The sequence below is a fragment of the Carassius gibelio genome, chromosome B5, assembly GCF_023724105.1.
Source record: "Carassius gibelio isolate Cgi1373 ecotype wild population from Czech Republic chromosome B5, carGib1.2-hapl.c, whole genome shotgun sequence".
Classification (NCBI taxonomy): Eukaryota; Metazoa; Chordata; class Actinopteri; order Cypriniformes; family Cyprinidae; genus Carassius; species Carassius gibelio.
In genome coordinates, this window is record NC_068400.1 from 22,105,347 (window position 1) to 22,130,757 (window position 25,411).

The following is a 25,411-nucleotide window of genomic DNA, read 5'->3' on the forward strand; positions in this document are numbered from 1 at the left end:
AATGCACTGATCAGAAATGTTAATTATATTTGGCTGCTCTTTGTGTAGACTTTTCTTTTGTCATAGTAGTAGCGTAGCTTGGCACAGAGCATCGTCCCAGCTTCGCTGAGCTCCCGAGAACTCTCTGGGCAATTGGAATGTAGACAATCCACCACCTTCAACCCCCACCCCCCACCCCCCATCTCAATTGAAATGTGTCCTGCAGAGGCTGCTGGACGAGGAAAGGAAGAGAGCTAATTCATCAATGGTCTTCCTACTAATCCCCGACTCTTTGCCTGAAGGCGCTCAAGCTGTGCATCCCTCCCCCAAACCCAGCCCCCCTAACAAATACACTCTCCCTCACACAGACACATTCAGAGTCTGCCTCAACACGTCCAGTGGGAGAAGATGAATGTAATAGGGTAGTTTGTAGTCTGCCACGGTGGTGCCCTGGGAGGAGTGCTTTTGCACTGGCTGTAAATGAGAGCTAAAGAGTTTATTACAGTTTGAGGTGAGGTGTGGTGAGACAGGGCGGTGTCTAGGCTTTGTCTCGGGCTGTGAGAGGAGAACGGGATCTGATAGGAGGAGTCACACTCAAATAGGAACTGCGGAGAATACATTGAGTGAGTGAATGTTAGTGTGGACTAACTCCGATCATGCAGCAGGGCAGGAGGTGCTTTCGGAGCCTCCCAACAGGCACAAGTGATCAGTCTCTCTCAGATCTTTGAGCAAGCTCTGGATACAGTTGGATTACTACTGAGAGGATACTACTCATGTGCTTTCAAGTTTGGAGACTTTGAGCAGGTTTCCAAAGCTTGAACTGAGCTTGATCTGCAGCTATCAAAATTGTCTGTGGTTTGGCTTTAGCTGCATGGATACTTTTTGTGTGTGTGTACCTATGAAGTAATTCAAGTTGTGAAGTACCCTGTTTAAATGCAAAGCATTTGTGGAATATGGGACATTTTGTTGTTCAAGTGGATTTGCCATGGATTCTCTGTTCTTTTCGACTTGTCATTATGATAAGTATGTTTTACTGTTTTAACTGATTTGTGAGGGCAAGTTTTTATAGCTTTGAAAGATTTATACTTTTATTCTTATAATAGTCAACTTTGCTTTAAATGTTACAGTTCAAGTGTCCATTTCTCTCCAGTACAGGGAGATTATGATCGGTGCATTGAAGTTTCTCAACAATCGATTGGGCATGTAGTCTTAGGTAGTTAATCTTAGAAGCCCAAGAAATAGAGATCAATGATGTCTTCTGTGTACAATATGTTATCGGACAAACCGTTGCATTCAAGTCAATATTTCAGCTCAAATAGTGTGAATTTCTGTTCAAAATGACCAGCACTGTCCTCTCTTTGAAGGCACTGTATTCACTGTATGAATTTGTTGCTCATTATTTGAATTTATACAGATCCGTCTTATCTGAAACCTCACACTCTTGCATGCCATTAATCAGTGTCTATTGTCGGAGCCAACTTATCTCAGAAGGCATGAAAAGGAGAACAAGCATTCACTTTCTTGCAAATTAGAGAATATTTAACCGCCCCCAGCAGGTGCAGAAAAATTCTTGAATTATTTTTTTTTTATGCAGAAATAAGTTGTAATAAAGCCAGCACATTGATGCCTGTAATTTTCTAGTAGTTTTTTTTTTCTATCAAGAGCCACTTGCAGGAATGTAACTCAAGGGTCTTTCCTTGTAAAGCTGTATAAAGTTCCCACTTAAGTGCCAACTTAAGGGTTCTGTGCAGGGTTCCTTGAACCTTAGAGTTCTTGAATTCTTGAATCTGCTCTACTGATCTTAAACCGATGTGCTAGCTGTTCCAATTATTGGCTAATACTGTCTTTTGTCAGTGCATATATAACTGTATTTTTTCTTGCTTTCTTGTCTTTGCAGTTGCTGGTAAAGTTTCTCCTACCAGTTCAGATGCCCTCTTCAGTGTCCCGGTTCCTAGTACCACCTCCAGCCCACCAGAGGTTTACCTCCCTGCCAACTTTAAGCTCTCCAACACACAGTTGGCCTTCTTTCTCCAAGAGAACAGAGTTCAACCATATAACAGCCAACATGGACACCCTCTTCAGCGTTCAGAAAGCTTTGTGGTCTTCCAGACTAAGGAGCTTCCTGCAATCAACATCTCACTTGGACCTTTCACCCAAGACCAGACGTTGTCCAAGGACCTACTGCAGCCGTCAAGTCCTTTGGACATTCCTGGAAGACTGACAGTCAACTGGAAGGTCCGGGCTTTTATTGTACAATCGAGAGTTTTTGCTAGTAACCCACTGGTTCGGGTTCTGTTCTATATTGCAGGACGGGATTGGGATGACTTCAAGTTTCAGGACAAGCTTCCATGTGTGAGACTGCATGCTTTTAGAGATGTTCGAGAAATCAAAACATCCTGCAGACTTCAAGGGAATCTAGCGCAGTGCTTGGCCCAACTGGATCTCCCTTCCACTTGGTTTAATGTTAATGTAGCGCCTTTGGGTCGCAGAAAGTCCTCAGGGACAGATGGGCTTGAGTTGAGCGGAGAGACCCTTCAAGTAGAGCTTTACTATACCCTCCATGATCCAGACAGCAATGATGAATGTGGGGATAGCTACCCACGCAGAGGAGGGCCATCCAGAGGGGAGAACTCATCCCAACAACCCCTTCTCCGTATTGGGAGCATCAGTTTGTACCCGCCCAGCCAGGAACAACTGGTGGTAGACAAGCAGCTCGACAAGAACCTCTTTCTGAGGCTACCAGAGAGGCCATTAAAACCAGGAGAGACCCTCAACATCTACCTGCTCCTGGTCCCAAATTCTACTGTGGAGCAGTTTACACTCAAGTTAGTTATTTTCTTATTTCTTATTTACGTATGCATGGGGTGTCCTAGCAGGGCTTATATGTATTAAAAAGCAAATTCTTCTTATTAACTATAAGTTATTGCATAGCTATTGCATATGCACTGCCATTTATGCATAGCAGTACATATGCACCACGTCACAATTTATTCTTGTGTCATTCATTGTCTTTATTTGAGAGTTGGGAAAAAAATCTCATTGACTCAGATTCCTTACAAGGTGAAAACTGATTTCCAAGAGACGAGGCACAAGAGGATCTAACTAAATCTCTAGTGGAGTGCCAGGCTTTAGGAAATTGTGAGAAGGATTCTGCTTTTCAAAGTAAAGACATAAAGGGTATTAATTGACATCTGTTCAAATTAAATTTATCATGAGCTTGACCCAGTTCTTGTCGAATTAGGGCCATGGGGATATGAGGCATATTTCTCATCTGGCCTGTGTGTTTTATTTTATTTCTCATCGTCAACCAAATAAGAGGGTTATGGTTCTTGTGTAGTAAATTTATTCTTTAAATCTTTGAAAGAGGAGGATTTTTTTTTATGAGATAAATGGGAGGGGAGATAGGATATTAGCTGCTCTTCGAGGCATGTAGAAGGAACACTTAATAAACAGAGTCTTTCTAATTGTAATGGAAACTCACAGACTTCAATTTAGAAATTCACCATAAATTAATTAGGCTTCGATAACTAATTAACCCGAACAGAAGCAGGCAGAACTGTAGTGTAGCCTTAGCAAGTATAGTTCATTAAGTTTTATCTGACATAGTCTAAACTTTAGTGTGTGTGTCTACAGAGTAGACCCATTTTATATATATATATATATATATATATATATATATATAATTTTTTTTTTTTTTTTTTTTTTTTTTTTTTTTTTTGTGAAGCCTGACAGTCATTATGCACCAGAAGATGTTGCAGTGTGTGGAGTATTATATAGTTTTATGTAGGCTGTATTATTGTTTGACTTTATGGATTGCACCTGTACTGAAGAACAATAATGGGGGGTGCATTCAGTGTTGACAACTAATTTTCATTGGAAGTTGCTAAAAGAAGGTCAGTTTGTTACTAAAAGTTTCTAAATGACATTGTAATATCATTGCACGATGACATCATTACATAATTACAACACAAAATTGTCACTATTTCAAATCTGAGCAAAAAATGTTTTTTATATACAGTATGTAATATTATTTTGTAATATAATATTCAAATATAAATAACTGTATTTTTAAATATAACATTGAATTATTGAATACTTACAAATTTTGAACAATTAGGGCCTAAAATTAAATTTTTAATTATTATTATTAGTTAGTAAACTAGTAAAACTGCACATTCCCAAAAGCTTCGTAAGCCTAATAAGTTCCTGAAAACTATTGTATGACTGATGTTAGTATTACAGGTTTTTTTTTTTCCAAAAGCATCGTAACTTAATTAGCACCTTAAAATCATTGTAGATATATGAGACCTCTGGAGTAATTGTAAAGCCCTAAGTGCATCGTAAGAAGACAGATTTATGTGGTCACCTGCAGGAAAGTCGGCAGATTACAACTTTATTATAACTTTATTCAAGTGAAATGTGATTATAATATAAAATTTTGATCGTACTTTATTGTACACTTTATTACTTATATATATATATATATATATATAAATTAAATAATTAAAAAGGGCAGAAATAAAGTAATTCATCTAAATTGAAACTCAACCAAAAAAAATAAAAAAAAATAAATAAAAGAAATAAAAGAAGTAATATAGGAAAAATGCTTCAAAGACTGAGGGAAAAAAATATTTCAATGACTTAATGATGTGCACAAGAACCAGTGTATTGGACCCCAAAATAATGTATCTACAATAGATATTACATACTATAATATATTTTTTGTATAAAGTATATTGTATATTATTATGTAACAATATTATACATGTAAATATAATATAATATAATTGTTATTATATCCGAGTTGTCTGGAACACAGCATTACGTTGACATTTCAATAAACTAGTGTTTATTACAATTACGACTCATTCTGTTAGGTGACATTTCAGCACATGACAAATGGATAGCAATTTTTAAGTTGAACTTAAAGCACAGCTACGTGCGATTGCGTTAAGTGCATTTTTTGGGAATGATCGTAAAATGACTCTTAAGAACTAAGATCAATCATTATTGAAAAACACAGCCCTGAACAATTATAGTTTTAAGCAGTGTATTATCAGTTAGTTAGTATGCTACACTCTACGAAAATATCTGTACAAATAGGGCACAATCTACTTTGTTAATATGAAGGTATGAAAATTACTAGGGATGCACAGAATATTCGGCAACCAATATGATATAAGCGAATGCCGAAAAAGCAAAAAGGCTGAATAATATGTACCGAACAATGACTAACGCGATCAAATAGAGACACACACTAATGCAGCAAACATGTCGGCAGTGTGATAGTATTTAAAACTATCAGAGAAAGACGCAGAACTAATTACAAGCACAAAGCACCGACAGTGAGAGACTGTTTTGTGCTGCATCATGTATCCGATGGGAAAAAGAGGTGGCTGATGCTGGTGGTTAGGTTACTGTATGATGACTGAAATCACGAAATTACTTCAAACGATTAGCAAATAAACTGCAGAATATGATGTTTTCAAACGCACGTACAAATTACATTCTGACAGCACTGCATGAGCTTGCGGCGCAAGGGTTCAAAGTCCAAAGCGAGAGGAAAATCTGCACTGGACTTGTTACTCGTCAGGTGCTTTGTAACGTTTTTGTAGTAAGTGATACGTGCGACAAACATCTTTCCAAATTCATAATGAGAATAATTTTTTAATCTGCATGCTGTTGTCAGCAAAAAGAAGCACTGAGATATTCCTGCCAAAATAAAAGCAGAGAAAAAGAAGCAACTCCAAAAATGTGAGTTGGGAAAATGTGAAAACCTGTGTTCCGTATTCGGTATTTGGCCTTCGGCCTTCGGCCCAGTGTTTAATCTTGTTCGGCTTCGGCCAAGAATTTTCATTTCATTGCAACCCTTAAAATTAATAGCACCTTTTCCATTCTTCTAGATATTTTTTTTACAGTGTACTAACTGACCAACAATCGCAGGTACAAGCTACTAACAAGGTGTATCATAAATGAACAACTATTAAATTATTGAATTATTATTATTAAATTGAGCAATTGCTAATAGCAGCTAACTTAATTCACATGAAATGTGTACTACTATGCATCTTTGGCTTCCTCATTCTGTGTAATTTAAATGGAAAATGTGTGCCTTTTTATCGTTTGAGTCACTTGTCAAAAGTTGCTAAAAGTTGCCAAATAAATGTTAAAAATAACTAAATTTGTTGCTAGGTGCTTTTGGAAGAAAAAGATGCTAGGTTATTGTGAAAAGCTGCTAAATTTCAGATGGTTCAAAATGTGGCTGCCAGAGTCCTGACGGGAGTTCAAAAAGTGAGCACATCACTCCTGTCCTGCAGTTGTTACATTGGTTACCTGTGCACTACAGGATTAATTTTAAAGTGCTCTTATTGGTTTTTAAGTCTTTAAATGGTTTAGCACCTTATTACCTCTCGGGCCGGTTAATAGTCCACCAACCCACAAGAGCTCTAAGGTCTGCCAACTTAAGGCTCTTAGTGGTTCCTACATCCAGACTCAAGTCTAGGGGTGATTGAGCATTCACCGTAGTTGCTCTGAGACTTTGGAATAGTCTTGCGGCAGAAATCAGAACTGCCCCTACACTATCCATTTTAAATCCAGGTTAAAAACATTTTGATTTGATCTGGCTTATTATTTTTGATTTGCATTGCTCTAGCCCTGTGTTTTAGTTCTATTTGTTATCCTTGTCTTTGTTTTTAATTCTGTTTGTGGTTGGTTACTTTGTACAGTACACTGGTCAATGGTAGTTGTGTTTGGTTGTGCCTTATAAGTAAATTGATACTGAATTGAAATTAAATTTAGCAGCAATATTGCTAAGTTGGCAACAATGTACGAACGCTATAGTAATAGTGTACACGTTTAAATACATTGAGGGAACGAATTAATAAATCGTGCACACATCAATATTATATGTCATCCTTTAAAAGAAAAACCTGTTAAAATTACAGAGCAGATGTGGGCATATCAAAGTGATATTTCCAGATAGTGACAGAGTACATTGCTGCTTGTCACTACGAGCATCATGATCCATTTTGTAAACCTAATCCTCTTAATGTTATGGCATATGTAGAGAATTATCCTTAGTTTGGAAGTGAAATCTGGAAGAGTTATCTTCATCCCGGGGCATTTTGGCAAAAAGTGCCATCAACCTGATTGATATTGTAAAGAAGCAGTTGCCTAATTTCTATTCCATGTCATGAGGGAATGATTTAATACCTTTTTGCCAACCTAATATCTTTAATGAAAGTTCATCTGCAGTAGTTTTTCAGTTTGCTATGATATTAAATTCCAAACAGTAAATCTCTCTGACCTCATACTTTTATGCACTCGTATTGGAGTTTTGTGGTCCAATATGGTGGCATTAATTCTCCAAGGAAAAGCTGAAGAGCAATAAAAGCTTGGGCAGAAAGAAAGGAGATGAAAGTCTCAAGTTGAGAGCTCTGAGCCAGTCAACTCAATGGGAGGTGAATTAAACTGTGCTGGGAGCCAAAAGTTGAGGGATACCAACAAAAAAGGCTATTAAAGATGTAATAAAGGAACTCTTTAAATATGAATTAAGCTCAGCTGAAGTCGCCACCCACTTCACATTCCTTCCCACCATCAGGTTCCTTTCATTTTTCCTACAGTTTAAGATCTTCAGCTGTTTTTATCTGTTATTTACAGAGATTGCATCTTAAAAGGATTAATCATGGAGAAATATTACATTGACAGTGTCGACCCCCTAGTCATCGCAGAGTAAAAATGACCAGCTCACCGTTGCGGAATAATAATGAAAAACAGTGTATTGTATGTCTAACCACTGAGAAAAAAAATCACAATATTTGGGTCTGCCAGGGGGCTACTTCAGAGCTGTTGAGGCAATACAAGATTGTTGTGAGTATCTTATTAGCATTTAAATGTCTTTTAAATTAAATTGACTACATTAGAACGTGTACAATCGGTTCCCAGCAATTCAGACAAACAGATGTTGTGAGGCAAAAAACAGTAGCAACATTCAATCATTTGCCTACCCAGGAGGTCATGAAACAATTCTAAATGTAATGTTTTCAAGCTGAATGCAGAGCTGTTGAATACAGAATAGTTGGCCTGTCACCTTGTTCCTTGGCCAGAGTAGTTATCAGAATATGGTTAGTTAGTGTTTATTAATTTAGCATATTGGTGTGAATCTACAGACATGAATCATGTTCTGAAGAGCTGTTGCTATTATTTATCTCTTCGGCTTGCAGATGATAAAACTGTCAAAACAACCTCTTAAATATGCATTGAATGAGTCAATATTAAATGACGAGAAATAAGAGACGAGAGGTGGACTCCATGGATTTAAGCCAGTAAGCAACAACCCTAAACTCCTTAGTAACCACTAAGCAGCAACAACTCAAAATAGCTTAGAAACTGCATAGCAACATTCTGAGCACCTTAACAAAGCCATCGCATTGTGGAAGTCAGACTGCACTTTGTGTATGCTAAATCAAGTTCTGATCACAGTTTGCATTAGTTTTGAACTTTTTTTTTTTTTTTTTTTTCAAGCCATGAAAATAAATTGCATTCACATTTCACATAAAGATTTGGATAGCAAACGGTGAAGTAATAATGGAAAAACAGCATGCTGTTTCTTTATCAACGAACTCATTTCTTTATTGCCCAACTCATCCTTTGCATACATATACAACACTGTAAGGCCTGACATATGAAAGATAGTCAGAAAAATGTAAATGGAACAGGTTAGGCTATTGGTAAAAAAGTTGGTAAAAAATGCTTCCCCTTAAATGATACACAAGGCTTTTATGGCTCATGTAACATGATATACAAAATACATAAGAATTAATAAGTAAGGCCAGTCAGATCTGAATAACAGCATAACAGAATACTTGCATAAAATACATATAATTACATGTTTTAGTAAGATGTTATTTCAATGATGTTATTGTGAGGTGTAAAACGTAATACAATGCAATTCCATGATGACTGATTGAGATCAAGTATGATCAAGGAAACCTGAGTTCCTTTAATCTAGTACGTGTTTATCTTGAAATACATACTAAACATAATAAATAATTATACTTTAGGCTGTTTGCTTGCTAAAAAGTGTAAACTATCAAACAGACAATGCAAGGCATGTTGTTAATAATGTACAGCAGGTTTTGTAGCAAAGTCTTGATCACAAATTTGCATATCAAATAAGATACAGTAGGCTTTATTGGGTTAATGAATTCTGTTATCATAGTCATTTGATCATGGCAGTATGCTGAGGCTGAAACAATGTTTTCTGCATGTCTTTGTCATTTTTATCTTACGCCTTAGTGAATTCATAAATTATATTCAAGAACTGGCGTCCATTGTCTCAATATGCCAGAAATGATGGAGATGTTAACATTTGTGTATCAGAGCAACTTAGTGAAAGGAGAGTTGACCGCATGTTTCAGCTCCAGCTCACATCCATCTATCTATGACAAGATAAACGATATATGAGAGGACTGTAACTTTTAAAGGAATACAAGCTAGCCGTTAGAGACAACAGAGCGGCTGCCAGACGCAAAACAATCCATGAGTTATCATGATGTTTGTAGCACAGGGTGAAGGTTATGAAAGCACATATATTCCAATTACTCTGCGGAAGGTTTAGTCCTCTCAAAAAAAAAACCTACATTGCCTGAAGGTCGTGTATCGTCGCACTGTGTTCTATAGCTCATTGTGTTTAGTGAGCCCTATTGTCCCCACGCTTCTTATGGGATGTGTCATTGCTGTCGTCACATCTGATTGGGCGACTCAACGAGGTGTCACCTCAATGCTACTATGCTCTGCTGGTCAGCCACATCTGGACTCGTCACACTCGCTCTCGTCAGCGTAGCAATCACCCACAATGCCCCATTCCAAGGCCCACTGACATTGGCCACTGCTCACCGCACCCATAGTCTTACATTTTTATAGCCATCACTTAGATTTTTTTTTATTTCTGCCATAAAAAAAGTTTAATTAAACGCACCACCTGTGCGAACATTCACCTCAAGCTTGTGGTTATTTGTGCCTTACGAGGAAACGTTTAACAACGGATAATTAGCACTGGGGAAGCAACTTTGCTACACATAATTGGAAGTGGTTTAGCAGGCAAGTGGTTGGCTACATTTACAAGCTGTTAACCACTATATTGAAGCAGTTTAAACAGGCAGCAAATTGTATTTAATAATTATTCAAAGTAATTATTTATTCTACTTAATTAAATATTTACATTTCATTTAATTAAATAAATCAGAGCAGTATTTATCCAACTCAAAAAAAGTTTAAACTTCACAAATCAATTACTTAAAATACAATTAAAATTGGCATGAAATGAAATTCACGCTCTCATCTGTTTTATAAATGCATGTTATAGTTCTATTTGTGAAATATTCGTCCATGTGTGTTTTATTTTGTTGGCTTGTTGTACCTTGTTTGATCAGAATGTTAATACTCTGTCATCTGATGAAAATGACAGACTTCTCTCTGGAGACATACAATATATTAGGCTTCTCCAAACATTTTATCCACTTAAACCCAGCCCATACACATCTGCAATTTCAAAATCTAATCAACAAACAACATAGGAACAAATCCCAGCCCTACATTTTCTTTTTCATAATTCATTACATTCAATTGTTCATCACAACATAGAATGAGAGATCTGTTGCTGCTTCTGTTTCATTACAAGAAAATTGACATTCAGTGTCATGCAAGGACTCAAAATTGATTTTTTTATTTCTGATCCAAACAAACCGATTCACTAAAAAGAATTGGGGTGGGGGGAGCATTTTAGTTTATTGCATAATTTTATTTTAGGTAATGTTGTGTTCACAATGAAACAACGAGGTTGTAGAGATTTGCCAGAACATCAATTACTACAACAAGACAAGCTAAATTAATGAAAGAAGAATGAAGAAGAAATAATTTACATGAAAGGTCTTTTTGCCTGTGGACTTTTTTTCTATGATTTTTTTTTAGAAGATATTGAACTTTTTTTAAATGCTGGCTGTAACATTTAGGAACTGCTAATCGACGGTTTGAAATGCGACATGACATTTATTATTCTCAAAGGAGAAAGGTCTCTTGTTCTCTCCCGCACCTCTTATCCTTCAGATGATAAATTTAAGTGCTAAAACAGACAGATTTGAATCAAATGCAGTCTTCATCCTCTCATTTAACATACTTGAGTAAAGGCTGAGTGTCCCACCTCCTGCATACCGCCAAACTTACACAGATTCGGCACACAAGGTCAGTTGTGTTTACATTACAATCCTTTCGATCATACCAAGGCCTTCTTAATTACAATATATCACATATAAAATTACTCATTGAGCTTAAGGGGTTGTTAACTTAAGCATCAATTTTCAAGACCTTGGTTTGGTATTATAATGTCTTTGGAGAAATGAATTCAGAGCTTTACTCAAATAAAACTTGTATAAAGCGACACAACTGCTGTCACCTGAGGATGCCACTTAATTTTATGTTTGCAATAGCAGTATTGGCAAAACAGTATGGTTTACTTGCCAAGTTCTTTTGCTCATAAAACATGGCCGTCTGTGCCGCCAAGGATTATATCATTACAGCAAATTGGTCATGCAGCACCATTCTGTCAAAGTCAATTGAAATCTTATTGTGCTACATTTACGGCACTTTCTTCCCCGCTTGGTTAAGTCTGACCAAGATAGAAGCTAAACGCTTCTCACTACACTAACCAACATATGTTTACCTTTTTGATGATGCAGAAACAGATTTTAAAATTGACCTCATGCAAATACATCACAGTCAGAACACACACAGTTTCCGTTTTCTCTGATACCATCTTAAAAACACAACCAACAACATAAAAGTTAGATTCCGTTTGCCAAAAGCAAAGCTAGGCTAGCTTATCCGCACTTTGTTGGCACACAAACTAATGTATAGCACACACAAAGAGGTCACTCTTAGGGACCCTTCTTAATACTAAAATGACAAATTTTACACCCTATGTTCTTGTGGCTAATGAACACATACAGTCAAAGGTCAAGGAAACAAGTAATTGTGCCATTTGGAAAGGACTAATGTTAACTGCGCTGTTTTACACAGAATGTAGTTTAATGAATCCATCTTTTTAGCTAAGACACAGAAGAAAAAAAAAACAGCTTGCCCATGCTGTGAGACATTCTTAGGCTGGTTTGAGATTGTATTAAAAAGGGAATTTTGTAGTATTTAATCCATGTGTGTTAGCTTTGATGTTATCTCCATGCAGGCGTATTCTAATGTGTGTGTGTATATATATATATATATATATATATAGAGAGAGAGAGAGAGAGAGAGAGAGAGAGAGAGAGAGAGAGAGAGAGAGAGAGAGAGAGATTAGATATATATAAGAATAGCCAAAATTTTTACAATTCACCATTTTTTTTCTCCCTCTCCAACTTCCTGTTTCAACAGGAAATATGGTAACAGGAAAGAACTGCACTCTACAAGTAAATTAATGGGGTCTTTAAAGATCGACCTAAATAAATATTGTTGAAAGCCTTAGCTTACCAAGGAACTTACCAGAGAGCAGAGTCATTATAGCTATAAAGAAACACTTCAATTCTGCAGTGAATTTTGCCATGTGCTCATGTACAGCAATCAAGCTGTTATTCTGACTGTGAACGTTCCTGAAGAACACTTCCTGTTGAATAATTGGTTAATCTGTCATGAAATTGATATTAATTTGAATTCCCTTAATCTCTGCTACATTCTGACAGTGTGATGTGTACAAATGAGCTACTGTGGTTAAGGTAAAAGTGTGTAAATCTTCTGTTATATAACATTTTCTTTTTTCCAGTTTAATATGCATGTAACTGTAACAAAGGTTGGTCTCCCAACAAAGTTCATAAAACATTTGTGTTTGTTTGAGTGTCCCCACCAGCACAGTGCTGCAATTTAATGTGTACTTGCTGTTTTGCATTGTGTCCTTGAGGTCCAAAAGACCATAGGGTGTCCAATCTGACATTTTACGTTTCAGAAGGGTGCACATAAGCACCCCATTGTGGCCACTCTGTGCCTTTGATGTAACCTTTTGCTTATGCTTGATCCACAGCAGACACCTACCTAACACTTTATGCAGCATGTCACTAAAATGTGACAACAAAGAACTTAGGGATGTGGGACAGGGCCTAGGTCTATTAATGAACAGCCTTTAATTAATACACCACGGGCACATAACAGCACACATTAATTAACCTCTACTTTAAAGATGACTTTGCAAAGAAAACTCATTTTCTAGTCAGTGCAGCTTTCCAAATAGTTATTTTAGTATTATATACTGTATTACTATATTATATTTTGAATTACCTTTTATTTTTGTTTTTGTAACTTAATTATGTGCTTCTCACTTTTTTTCCCTTCTTTTTTTTAAATAACATAATTTAAAATTATGGAATAATGTATGGAATGTCCCAGAATTTGGGGAATTATTAGGATAAACCAAAAGTAGGTCTGTAGACTTAATCAAGTCATGAGGTGGACTGGTCTATTTGAATATGAGGAATATGGCGCGCACACACGGTTGGTGGGGCTCCGTGTTTGCTGCACTTTCTTCCAGACTTACTCATCTCTTCGTTAGATCCACACATCTTAAATATTGGTTGGTTAAGCTTTTAACACCGATGCAATCACCGCTGATATCTAACAAAAATCAAAGTATATGTGCGCGTTTTGATCAGAAACAACCTGAACGCCAGAGACGGCACACAAACAATCAATGCCATCTGAGTCTCTACTTGAGTCTCTACCTGCTGTTCATCTGCACTACAGCGGTATTTTTCACATTTTTTGCCTCTAAGACTGGTTTCTTAAAATCCAGAACCCAATCAGAGTTTGTAAGAAATTATCAAATAAGCCTTTTTCCCCAGAAAATACAACTGTACGACTTCGGATATGGACAACTCATCATTTACCGTTCCTTTTTAATCTTTGATCCAAGGCGCACTTTACGCACAACAAAATGTTACTCCAACTGCATTAAAGCAAACAAATCCTATGCGGCATCATACCTTTTCCTTCTGGTACTGCTGGCGGGAGATGTGCAGCTCAATCCAGGCCCGGGCATTGTGGGTGCATCTGTGGGTGCACCTGTTGATGGCGCGGCGGGCCTCCTTCCCCGCCAGCGAGTGGAGTTTCTTGCCCTGGATGACACTGGTTCGATCGGCTCCTTACTACCTGGAGTGCTCGCGGATGGCCGGTCTCTGTTCGCCGGCGAGGACGGAGCCTGGCGCGGGGACCTGAACGTGCAGCTCCGCGATGTTGGAGGGACGGCGGAGCAGGCGGAGAGAACGACCTGCGCGGTTGAGGGGTTGACTGGGGCCGGCGCGACGGTGGATAACAAGCTGGCCTTTGCGAGTTCCCTGAACCGCTCAGCTAACAGTGCTGGTCGGCGAATAAGAACTGTCCCCGACAAAGTAAGATCACTCCAAACACAAGTATTGACTAAACAGAGACAAACTTTATTCTTTCAGACTGTTAATCATGCCAGAGTGGTTTGGGATTCCACGGCAAAGCCTAAAGGTATTTTAGGAGGTCATTTAAATATCAGAAGCTTATTTCCCAAGCGAGATGAGATCAGGATATTGTTGTCTGAGTCCAACGTCGATTTTCTATGTATTAGCGAAACTTGGCTGCATGATAAAATTCCAACTAGTATAATCGATGTTCCGGGGTATACATGTTTTAGAAGGGACCGAACAGTGGGAAGGGGTGGGGGTGTACTGATCTATATTAAGGACACGTTCAACGCAAAGCAAATGTATCCAACTGTTGATATGTCAACTGAATGTCTATGTATTAATGTAATATTGTCGCAAAGTATGCAATTTTATATTTTAGTGGTATATAATCCTCCCTCGGCATGCACTGCAACGCTTTGTGAAAACTTGGATGCGATGTTTAAAAATTTTAAGCAGAAGAATGAGGTGCTCGTCTTCGGTGATTTTAATATAAATTGGATAGACAAACATTGCAGGAAAAAACTGAAAAATCTTGCGTCTAAACATGATTTTATTCAAATGATTGAAACCCCTACGCGTATCACCAGGAATACTCAAACACTAATAGATTTAATTTTCGCTAACAAACCTGACAGAATCATAAAAACATATAATTTGGTTACTGGTCTATCTGACCATAATATGATTTTAATTGCAAGAAAACTGACAAAGAAAAGAATGAGTAGATTTTTAAATTCAAATCGGTACTTATTTAAACTTGAAATACCTCGTAAAAAGCAGACTGAATTTGAGAAAGAGTTAAAGGGTGTTAACTGGGATGAGCTTCAACAATATGATAAAGTAAACGATTGCTGTAATAAGCTTATGTCTACTATTGGGAGTATTGTTGATAAATACATTAAAAAGCAAAAGAAATCCCAGAGGAAATTTCAGCTACCATGGATGAATGATAATATTCGAAAACTGATGAAAAGGAGAGACCTTGCCTTGAAAACTTTTATTAAGACCCGAAGGGACACTGATTTGAAACTATTTAAAGGTTTGCGTAACCAAGTTGTGAAAGAACTTAGAATGTCTAAATCAAATTATTATATTCAAGCTTTAACAGAGGCTAAAGGGAACGGCAAATTAATGTGGAAACAAATAAACAGCCTACTAAATCCAAAGGGTAATCTCACCCAAACAAAATATGAACTTAAAATGGGTGAACACACCATCAATGATAATGCACAAGTTGCTAATGAATTTAATAACTTTTTTATACAATCAGTTAGCAACCTAGCATCAAGCTTTCCATGCTGTAACGATATAGGCCTAACAAAAGTAGACCTGTTTGAAGGTCAAGATAACTCATTTCAGCTCAGGGAGGTTAGTGAGACAGCTGTTTTGAAAGCTATACAGGACCTTAACACCACGTTCTCAAAAGATATTTTTAATTTAGATACAGCTTTTCTTAAAAAATATAGCAGCATTTTGGTCCAGCCTCTCACCTATCTTGTTAATATATCCATTAAATCAGGACAATTCCCAGATGGTTGGAAAAATGCTCTAGTTATACCAATTTTTAAATCAGGAGATGACAAAATGTCTTGTAATTACAGACCTATCAGTCTTCTCCCAGCTTTATCTAAAGTTTTAGAGAAGATTGTTTCAGAACAACTCATGCACTATCTTGAGACAAACCAGTATCTGAGTCCTATGCAATTTGGATTCAGGCACAACCATTCCACAGAATCTGCAATCTGTCTATTAACTGAAAATATCAAACAATCACTTGACCAGGGAAATGTAGCTGGTGCTGTGTTTCTAGATTTTAAAAAAGCATTCGATACAGTAAATCACAACATATTAATTTCAAAATTAGCTAAATTCAACTTATCCAAAAAAACATTGTCCTGGTTTGAATCATATGTAAAGGGCCGTGAACAGTGTGTTGTGATTAATAGTGTGAGATCCACTTTTCTTAAAATTAAAACAGGCATTCCTCAAGGCACGGTCTTGGGACCTATACTCTTCAGTCTATATATTAATGACTTACCAGACGTAGTATGTCCAGATATAGGTCTACTGATGTATGCAGATGACACAGTGGTGTATGCATCTGCTGATGCATGTATCTCTGTGGCTGACAAACTTAATGCTAATTTAGCAAGAATATCATCTTGGCTGGCCTCATCTTGTTTAACTCTTAATACTAAAAAAACAAACTCTGTCTGCTTCTCTATTCAAAAACTACCTCCAACACAACTTTTGAACATAAAAATTAATGGGGAACTTATTGAACAAGTACCTGAAGTGAAGTATCTTGGAATAAATATAGATTATCAGTTGAATTTTAAAAGTCATATTAAGAAAATCTGTAAAACCATTAGGGCCAATTTGAGCTGTTTTATGATGATAAGAAACTGTCTGACTCTAGACTGTGCTTTTATTTTTTTTAATTCTATGATTCTTTCACACATATCTTATGGCTTAACCACATGGTCTCAAGCTCATCAGTTATCAGTTAAACCCATAGAGTGTCTTTACAACCGAGCCTTGAAAGTTCTAGACAAGAAGAGAATAAGGTACCATCACTGCCAAATTCTAAGTAAATATAAGATCTTAAGTTTTGCTAATTTTATTTCTCTGCATCTGGTTAAACTGGTCTTCAAATGCTTAAATGATGCTTCTCCACTACTGCTCTGCAAAATAATAACAAGACAGCAAAGTACTAGATGCACCAGATTTGCATCTAAAATCAATTGTTACATCCCTTTTCGTAGAACATCATTTGGCCAGGTTGCTGTTTCAGTGAAAGGTGCAAAATTATGGAATGCTCTGCCAGATCATCTTAAATGCATCCCAACATTAGCCACCTTCAAAAAAAAAATCAAATTGTGGTTAATTCAGGAACAAAGTTGCTCTCATATTTAGTCTTCTTAGATTGTCCTTTATGTATACTTTTAGTACTTTTGTATTACTTCCCATTGTATTGCATTTTTAGCCTTTTTCTTTTCCGTTATTATATTAATGTTGATATGAATGAAACTATATTTGTTTGTTTCCTTTTTTTTTTTTTTTTTTTTTACCAAAAAGCCCTACTTAGGGACAAGTGTTGTAAATTAGCTTTAGCTAAAAACATTATGATACATGCATCAGATGACTGTCAAAGTTTATCTATGTTATTGTATCTGTCCCTATCCAAATAAACTTAAATAAAAAATAAAATATTTGTTGTAGTTTTCGTAATTTTTATACTTCCATTTATTCAACTTGTATATTATTCTATAATGTATATTCCAAAAAACATTTTTTTTTTTTTCAATAAAAAATAAAACTGTCTTGAAGAACAAATGAAAAACCTTTATGCAACCATCTGGGAAAACATGAAAATGATCATAGTAAATGAGTGGTTTGGCAAAGCTTATCCACCATTTTTTTTCCCAAACCATCAACAGTTTACCACACTCTCTGCCTGTCTATCATGCAGAAATCTTTGGCTCCCAGCAGAGAAGGGACAGCACTGTTCCCTCCCACTCCTGGTAGTTGCTCAAAATCATCTACCATTACCGCAGCAAGAGGGACTCTGAGCACAATAGGCAGTTTCAACCCATTTTTGCCTGAGCATTTTCTATCGACTGGTTTCTTAGGCTTCCTGAAGCTATTTCATTTTCATGTTTTTGATCTTGCGTTTTTGTGCAGATCAATACAGTCTCAAAAGAAGCTTTCTAAGCCCCTTCTTGCAAGCTCTCACACTAGAAGAAGAGGTCTGTGCCTCCCATGTCTTTACAGCAATTGTTTTTTCTTCAATATCTCAGGAGGATCTAAGGCGCAAATTTCTGGGTGCTGTTACAAAATACTTCCATTCATTTTATCACCTATTCAAACTCATTTTGCTGTCAGAAAGATGACATAAAATTGTGCATATAATTTATCCTCTGTTCCATGGCACTGTTCTGTTGACACAAACAATGGCATGAAATGGCATGGTCAGAAGGCCACTGTCTGACATTGATATTGATTCCAGTGTGCACATGCTACGTTTCGTAGTGCCAAGAAGGATTGCCCATTGGCTGAGGGTCCAAATTATTACATGTACTGGCAGATAGATCCCACAAATTAATTATCTTATATGAATACTAGACTGTGCTGGCGTGCAGCGGTGTGTGGGTATATGCTTATATCAGATGGGGGTGGATGCATGCGAAAGGTGACATTATAAATGCATTTTCCCTCAGTGTTGGCACGGAAGTATAAAAATGAATGCAAATATATTGAGATCTCCTGTTACATGCCTGTGCTGATGACTCTCCTGAACTCGGGCCCCCTTATTGGCACATTAGAAACGCCTGCATGATAAATGCTCTCTGCTGTGTGATATAGATGGATGTCATTGAGCCGAGATGGTTGAATATTCATACATGTCTCTGAGCTGGTCGCTTTATTAGACAATTATCAAAGACTAAAAGGTCACAGTTTGTTTTTTTGTTGTTTTTTTTATTCTGCTGTAGTGCTTGTCGAAAGGGCATGTTTATTAGAAATCCTGTGGTAGGTGTTCGCTTATGTTAAGAAAAGATCACTTGTTTTTTTTCTCCGGTGATTACCATGGTGTTACTCTACGCCAAGCCATCCAGCTGGTAATTGTAACACTGCAGGATATTTTTTCATGATTGAATTCATTATGACTCATTACAGGCCCACACGGAACCTGCTCCCACAAACTCTGTAGACCTTATCAGAATTGGGACATCATTTAAAGTTCTCCACATCGTCCTCCTTTACTTTTTGTTTGGTATATACTGTAACATTTAACTATGCTTCCATCTACTAATAGATTTTAGTCATTATAGACACCATATTTCATTTGACAAAGCACTAATGAACAACATTCATCAATTATCTGTGGCACAAAATAAACACTTTTCAGAAGTAAATGTAATTATCCGAGATAATCTTTGTTGCTGGGTGGATGCGCACTGATAGAGATGTATTCTTATCAGCTGTATGTATATTCTGTCTGCATTCATGAAGGTCAACACTGAGAAACTGCAGACTTGAAAGTTTATGTACTTATTGATGTACCCCCTATTAAATTGAAACAATTTTGAGGAGAATACAGCCTATCTATCAGGATAGATGCCATAATTTACTCTGAATACAAGTAAGACTGGCCAGGACCAGTTTGTTTGTACTGTTGGATGTTGATTATTCAGTCGATGGAATATTGAAAATACATCTTTCCAAACCATTTCCAGTGGATGAGCGACTTTGGAAAACATGAGTAGTCAGAATGTCTAACAAAGGACTTTAGCTTGTATGTGGGACAGCCTTGTTTTCTGTTTTGACACTTACAGGATTACATTAAAAAGGATACATAAAATGTATTCCTAAGGTCTTTCTCTTTCTGGTCATTTAAAGTGCCCTAGAATGATGCAAAAATAACTTTTAAATACTGCCATTGGAGAGACATGATTATGCAGTAGTTATATGTAATACATTAGTGAAGGTTTCTGATTTGATTTGTAATAGTCTTGGTTAAGATTGCAGTGATGATATTATGCACTGTTGCGTTGTCTACTGGTGTGGTGAGTATCGGTTTAAACTGCAGACAGTGAATGAGACTAAAAGGGAAGTAATTGGAGTACATTACAGTAATTACTCTGACACTGACATACTGTCCTGCAGTCTGAACAACTCTACTCAAACAGGTCCTTCCTTTCTCGGTGTCCTCTTAACACACACACACACACACACAATCCTCATGGTGGTTTGCCTGGGGCCCAAAGATAAGGCAGTCTTATGTGCAACTGTATTAACAAAAGAGTCAGGACTTACACGCCAGGCTCTGGGCACCACTGCATATCCCCTCGTACACACAGATATATTGGTATACACACATGCACACACCTTCACCGATTACCTGTTAAAATGCGGACATAAATTGGCTATTGCTTTGTTGGGGCTTGGTAGGGTTGCATATGGTTGGTGGGGTGGTATAAAATGTAAAAATGCAATTTGCAACAATAAAAAATCTATGAGGAAAAAAAATAAATGTGGACATAGGTGTGGCCTCTTTCTAGCCATGGGTTATCTCACTTTATATATGACAGATTTCTATAAAAAATTATTATTTTAAATATGAAATTAATAGTTAACATTGTTGATTAAACCAAACCACAACTTAAAGCCTGATTTCTGCAATGTTAGAATTACAAGAAAATATATTTTAAAGCATCATGACATAATGATATGTCACTGTGTACAACACAGAACTTAAAAAAAAAAAACATTTATTTTTTATATTCTGTGTATTTATAATTATATCTATAATTGCATAATATCATATTATAATATAGATATAATCAGTAAGTCATGGCAAAATGTTTTTTTTTTCATAACTTAAATAATTTAACCAATTTCAGCTTTATTTTTTAAATGTACATGACTGAACTTGACGCCATTTTAAAAAGTGTGGTCAAGAAAAGTCACCTTTATTTATATATCGCTTTAAACCAAAATACATTGCGCCAAAGCAACTGAACAACATTCATTAGGAAAACAGTGTGTCAATAATGCAAAATGACAGTTAAAGGCAGTTCATCGTTGAATTCAGTGATGTCATCTCTGTTCAGTTTAAATAGTGTCTGTGCATTCAATTGCAATCAAGTCAATGATATTGCTTTAAATGAAGTGACCCCAACTAAGCAAGCCAGTGGCGACAGCGGCAAGGAACCGAAACTCCATCGGTGACAGAATGGAGAAAAAAACCTTGGGAGAAACCAGGCTCAGTTGAGGTGCCAGTTCTCCTCTGACCAGACGAAACCAGGAGTTAAACTCCAGGCTGCAGCAAAGTCAGATTGTGCAGAAGCATCATCAGTTTTTTTGTGTCCTGGTGGTCGTCTGAGACAAGGTCTTTACAGGGGATCTGTATCTGGGGCTCTAGCTGTCCTGGTCCCCACTGTCTTGATACACACTGGATCCGGGTGACTGCAATGACCTTCTGATCTAGATACAGACTGGATCTGGTGGCTATGGTGACCTCGGTATAAGAGAGAAACAGACTAATATTAGCGTAGATGCCATTCTTCTAACGATGTAGCAAGTACATCAGGTGTTATAGGAAGTGTTTCCGGTTTACCTAATTAATGCAGCCTAAAAATCCTTTAACAGATTTGGATATTAGAAGCATATTAGTGTGTTATGTGTAAGCCAGGTTAAAGAGATGGGTCTTTAACCCCTTACTAGTAACCCCCCTTTTTTGGCATGGAGACAGAAATGACATACCCAAAATAAAAAGGTCTTTGCTCATGATTCTTTCTGACTAGATGTAACCCCTCTCACCCGGGTCCTCTCTTACGCTCCTCGCACTAGCTCCAAGCGGGGCTCGAACCCGGATCTTCGGCATGGGAGGCAGACGCACTAACAAGGAGGCTAAATGGCTACAGCCACTAGTGTCTGATGTAGTGCGTCTCTTGAGATCGAGGAGTGAGGTTTACCTGCACAGCACTACTCGCTGGCCTCCGTTACATAGATACATAATCAACCTTTGTTCACAAAGCTGACACTTCAAAGTTTACTGTTCAGGAATCAGAATCACTCAGACTGTTATGATAATAGAGATATATAAGCTCAAACATAAAAATAAAAATATTAAAAACATATTTTTTAAATGTAATTTAAAAATTGTTGATGTAGGATATGAGTTTGAAAACACAGTGTATAAAAAAAATTCATAATCGAATCTGTAAAACTGTGAATTTTATGAAATATTTTCTAAGGCCATGTCATGTGTGTTTTTTGAAAAGGCTAATCTGATTGATTTATGGCCCTTGTCATCTCTGTAAGATCTCACATGTAAACTCTCCTGTGTATTTTGTATGTGTGTTGGCTTTGCAAAACTGCCCGATTCATTGTTGTATTGTTCTCACCAAACGAGTCTTTCACACCTCCGCCGGGTATGACACATTATCCGCATTATTCTTTTATCATTATTCTTTTGTTTTTATTCCACCTCTATTAGCCTTTATTGTGGTTTTTCAGGCTTTACAAAGACACAAAGCAGCGATCTCACTTCAGTCTCTGTTTGCATTTAGCCCTTATTTATCAAAAGTCTTACTATTAAAATACAACAAAACATTTTCTTACGACATTACGTGAATTATTGAGACAAAAATGCATTATGAAGAAGAAATGCACCTGCTATTAGTAGCACTGGAGCTAACGTTAGCATCAAGCTACATCAGACAATTTATGAAATTATTAGTACACCTTTACTCAAAACTCACTTTAAACCCCGATCAAGTGTTTATAATAACTTCCTTTAGCGATCAGGGGTGGATTTTGGTCGTTGTTGTAAAAATATGTTATTTGTAGCCTTTTTCATCGCTGCACAAGTTAGCATTTCCGATGTACATTTTCGATTTTTTTTTAAAAAACGCCCCAGATCTCAAGAAAATCTCATACCAAGCTTTTCTATCGTAATCGCGGGTTTATTATTCGGATATTTCGTGTGCACAGAGGTGTTTCAGTGTTGTTGTGAGCAGATATGAATCAGGAACTGTTCATGTGACACGATCTGACGCTGTCCGGTTTTGGGACTGTCAGATTGACAAGCCGAAGGTCCAATCAGAGTCTGTCTGGGTCACAGCTCGAGTACACGGAAGCAAACACACAGAGACGGCTCTGGGAGAGGCTATTTATCATCAGATGGCATAAATCAGTGGAAAATGAATAGAAATGATGATTCAAGAAATATGAAGTAAACATCAGTAAATATATCCATATATCTCCGCAGATATGCATCTTTGGTCTATAAATCCTTATTGACGCTGTTCAGTGAGTCTATGTGAACACAAATAAACCGCTGCTGATGTGACTGAATATGAATGAGTGGTGAATTTCTATTCAAAATGTGGCATAATACGGATTTATTATTTTGCACTCCTGACATAAATCACTAAATATCTGTCACTGCAACAATGTTTTATCAAAATATTGGTCAAATATCAAAGCTTGAGTCTTTAAACTTCCAATTGATGCACAGTTTGTCAGGATCAAGTAAGAGAGTGATGTTTAACGTGCTGTGAAAGTGAAACAATAATAAACTGGGTCCGTCGGCGATGTTTGCACGTAAAGGGGTTAATCTAGATTTAAACTGCAAGAGTGTGTCTGCCTCCCGAACAATGTTAGGTAGGTTATTCCAGAGTTAAGGCACAAAATAGGAAAAGGATCTGCCGCCCGCAGTTGATTTTGATATTCTAGGTATTATCAAATTGCGTGAGTTTTGAGAATGCAGCAAACTTGTAGGATTATAATGTAACAAAGTTCATTCAAATACTGAGGTGCTAAACCATTCAGGACTTTATAAGTAATAAGCAATATTTTTAAATCTATACAATATTTGATAGGGAGCCAGTGCAGTATTGACAGACAGATTGTTTACTAAGCATGCAGAACAACCACCCAATAAAGCATTACAATAATCTAACCTTGAGGTCATAAATGCATGGATTAACAATTCTGCATTTGATATTGACAGCATAGGCCGTAATTTAGATATATTTTTGAGATGAAAAAATGCAGTTTTACAAATGCTAGAAATGTGGCTTTCTAAGAAAACATTGCTTTCAAATAGCACACCTAGGTTCCTAAATGATGACGAAGAATTGACAAAGCAGCCATCAAGTCTTAGACAGTGTTCTAGGTTATTACATGCAGAGTTTTTAGGTCCTATAATTAACACCTCTGTTTTTTCAGAATAAAGCCGTAAGAAATTACTCGTCATCCAGTTTTTTATATCTACTCTGCATTCCATTAGTTTTTCAAATTTTTTTGTTTCACCGGGCTGCGAAGAAATATAGAGCTGAGTATCATCAGTATAACAGTGAAAGCTAACACCATGTTTCCTGATGATATCTACCAAGGGTAAAATGTCAAGTGTGAAGAGTAGCGGCCCTAGTACTGAGCTTTGAGGTACTCCATACTGCACTTGTGATTGATATGATACCTCTTCCTTCATTGCTACGAATTGATTGCAGTCATGAAAGTACAATATATAAGTGGTGTGGGTGGATTTTCATAGAGTATATATTTGGATATTCACAGTGCTGGGTAGTAACTGATATCATGTCATTTGGATTACATAATCAGATCTTCAAAATGTAATACTTGTAATTAGATTATATTACATTTTAAAATAGTTATAATCAGATTCAAGAAATGTAATGTTCAGTGCATGTTATTGATAGCGAATAATTTTTTTCTTGTTTATTTTTAATGTTTACAACAAAATAATCTAAAAGTAATCCAAAAGTCGTCAAAATACATTACCTAAAATTAGTAACTATATTGTGACTGGATTACATCACTGACTCATCACTGACTCTAATTTTCATAGTGTAATTTGTAATCAGTAACAGATTACAATTTCTAGTAATCTACGCAGCACTGGATATTCATTACAATTTCAAATTGATTTTGAATATTGTAGTCAGTAGCTATGTTTCCATCAACCTATTTTTATGTGCATTTTGGATTATCACATAAAAAAATGCTGGATGGAAATGCCATAATGCGCATCAATTCTAAAAATGCACATAAAAACTTGTGCACACAACTGAGTAGGATTAACTTTTTATCTTATAAGAAAAAAATTGCATAAACTACAATGGAAAAACATTTCCACAATGTTTTTAACAATTAACAATTTAAATTCCACAATGCGCATTGAAAACGTCATGTGACTTTGCGCTATGAGACGGGGTAAACCGGCTAGCCAGCAGACTGATCTCGTTCACAGCATCTATATGTTCTTTTGGTAATTCTGACATGCCTAAGGAAAGTCTGTCATCAAAGTATTTGTGTATAATTACGTTCTTACATAACTGCTTTCCCAAACAGCAGGCATCCACCTATAAAAGCAATGACTGGATTTATTGTGTTACATCTGCTCTCTCTGAAGCGCAAGTAATTTATAACATATG

General features: G+C 36.7%; 1 protein-coding gene across 2 annotated transcripts in view; it reads left to right on the plus strand.

Moving 5' to 3' along the window:
• The window catches only part of LOC127957257 (transmembrane protein 132E), a 291,668-nt gene that overhangs the window by 203,327 nt on the left and 62,930 nt on the right, over positions 1-25,411 (plus strand). Inside the window, exons 1-2 of one of the 2 annotated variants that reach the window (XM_052555711.1) lie at positions 422-1,002; positions 1,877-2,804. In XM_052555711.1, the coding sequence (XP_052411671.1) occupies positions 933-1,002; positions 1,877-2,804 (998 nt within the window). In that variant the 5' untranslated portion in view covers positions 422-932. Of the gene's footprint in view, positions 1-421; positions 1,003-1,876; positions 2,805-25,411 lie in introns of those variants that run through there. The other variant, XM_052555712.1, reaches the window with a different exon arrangement.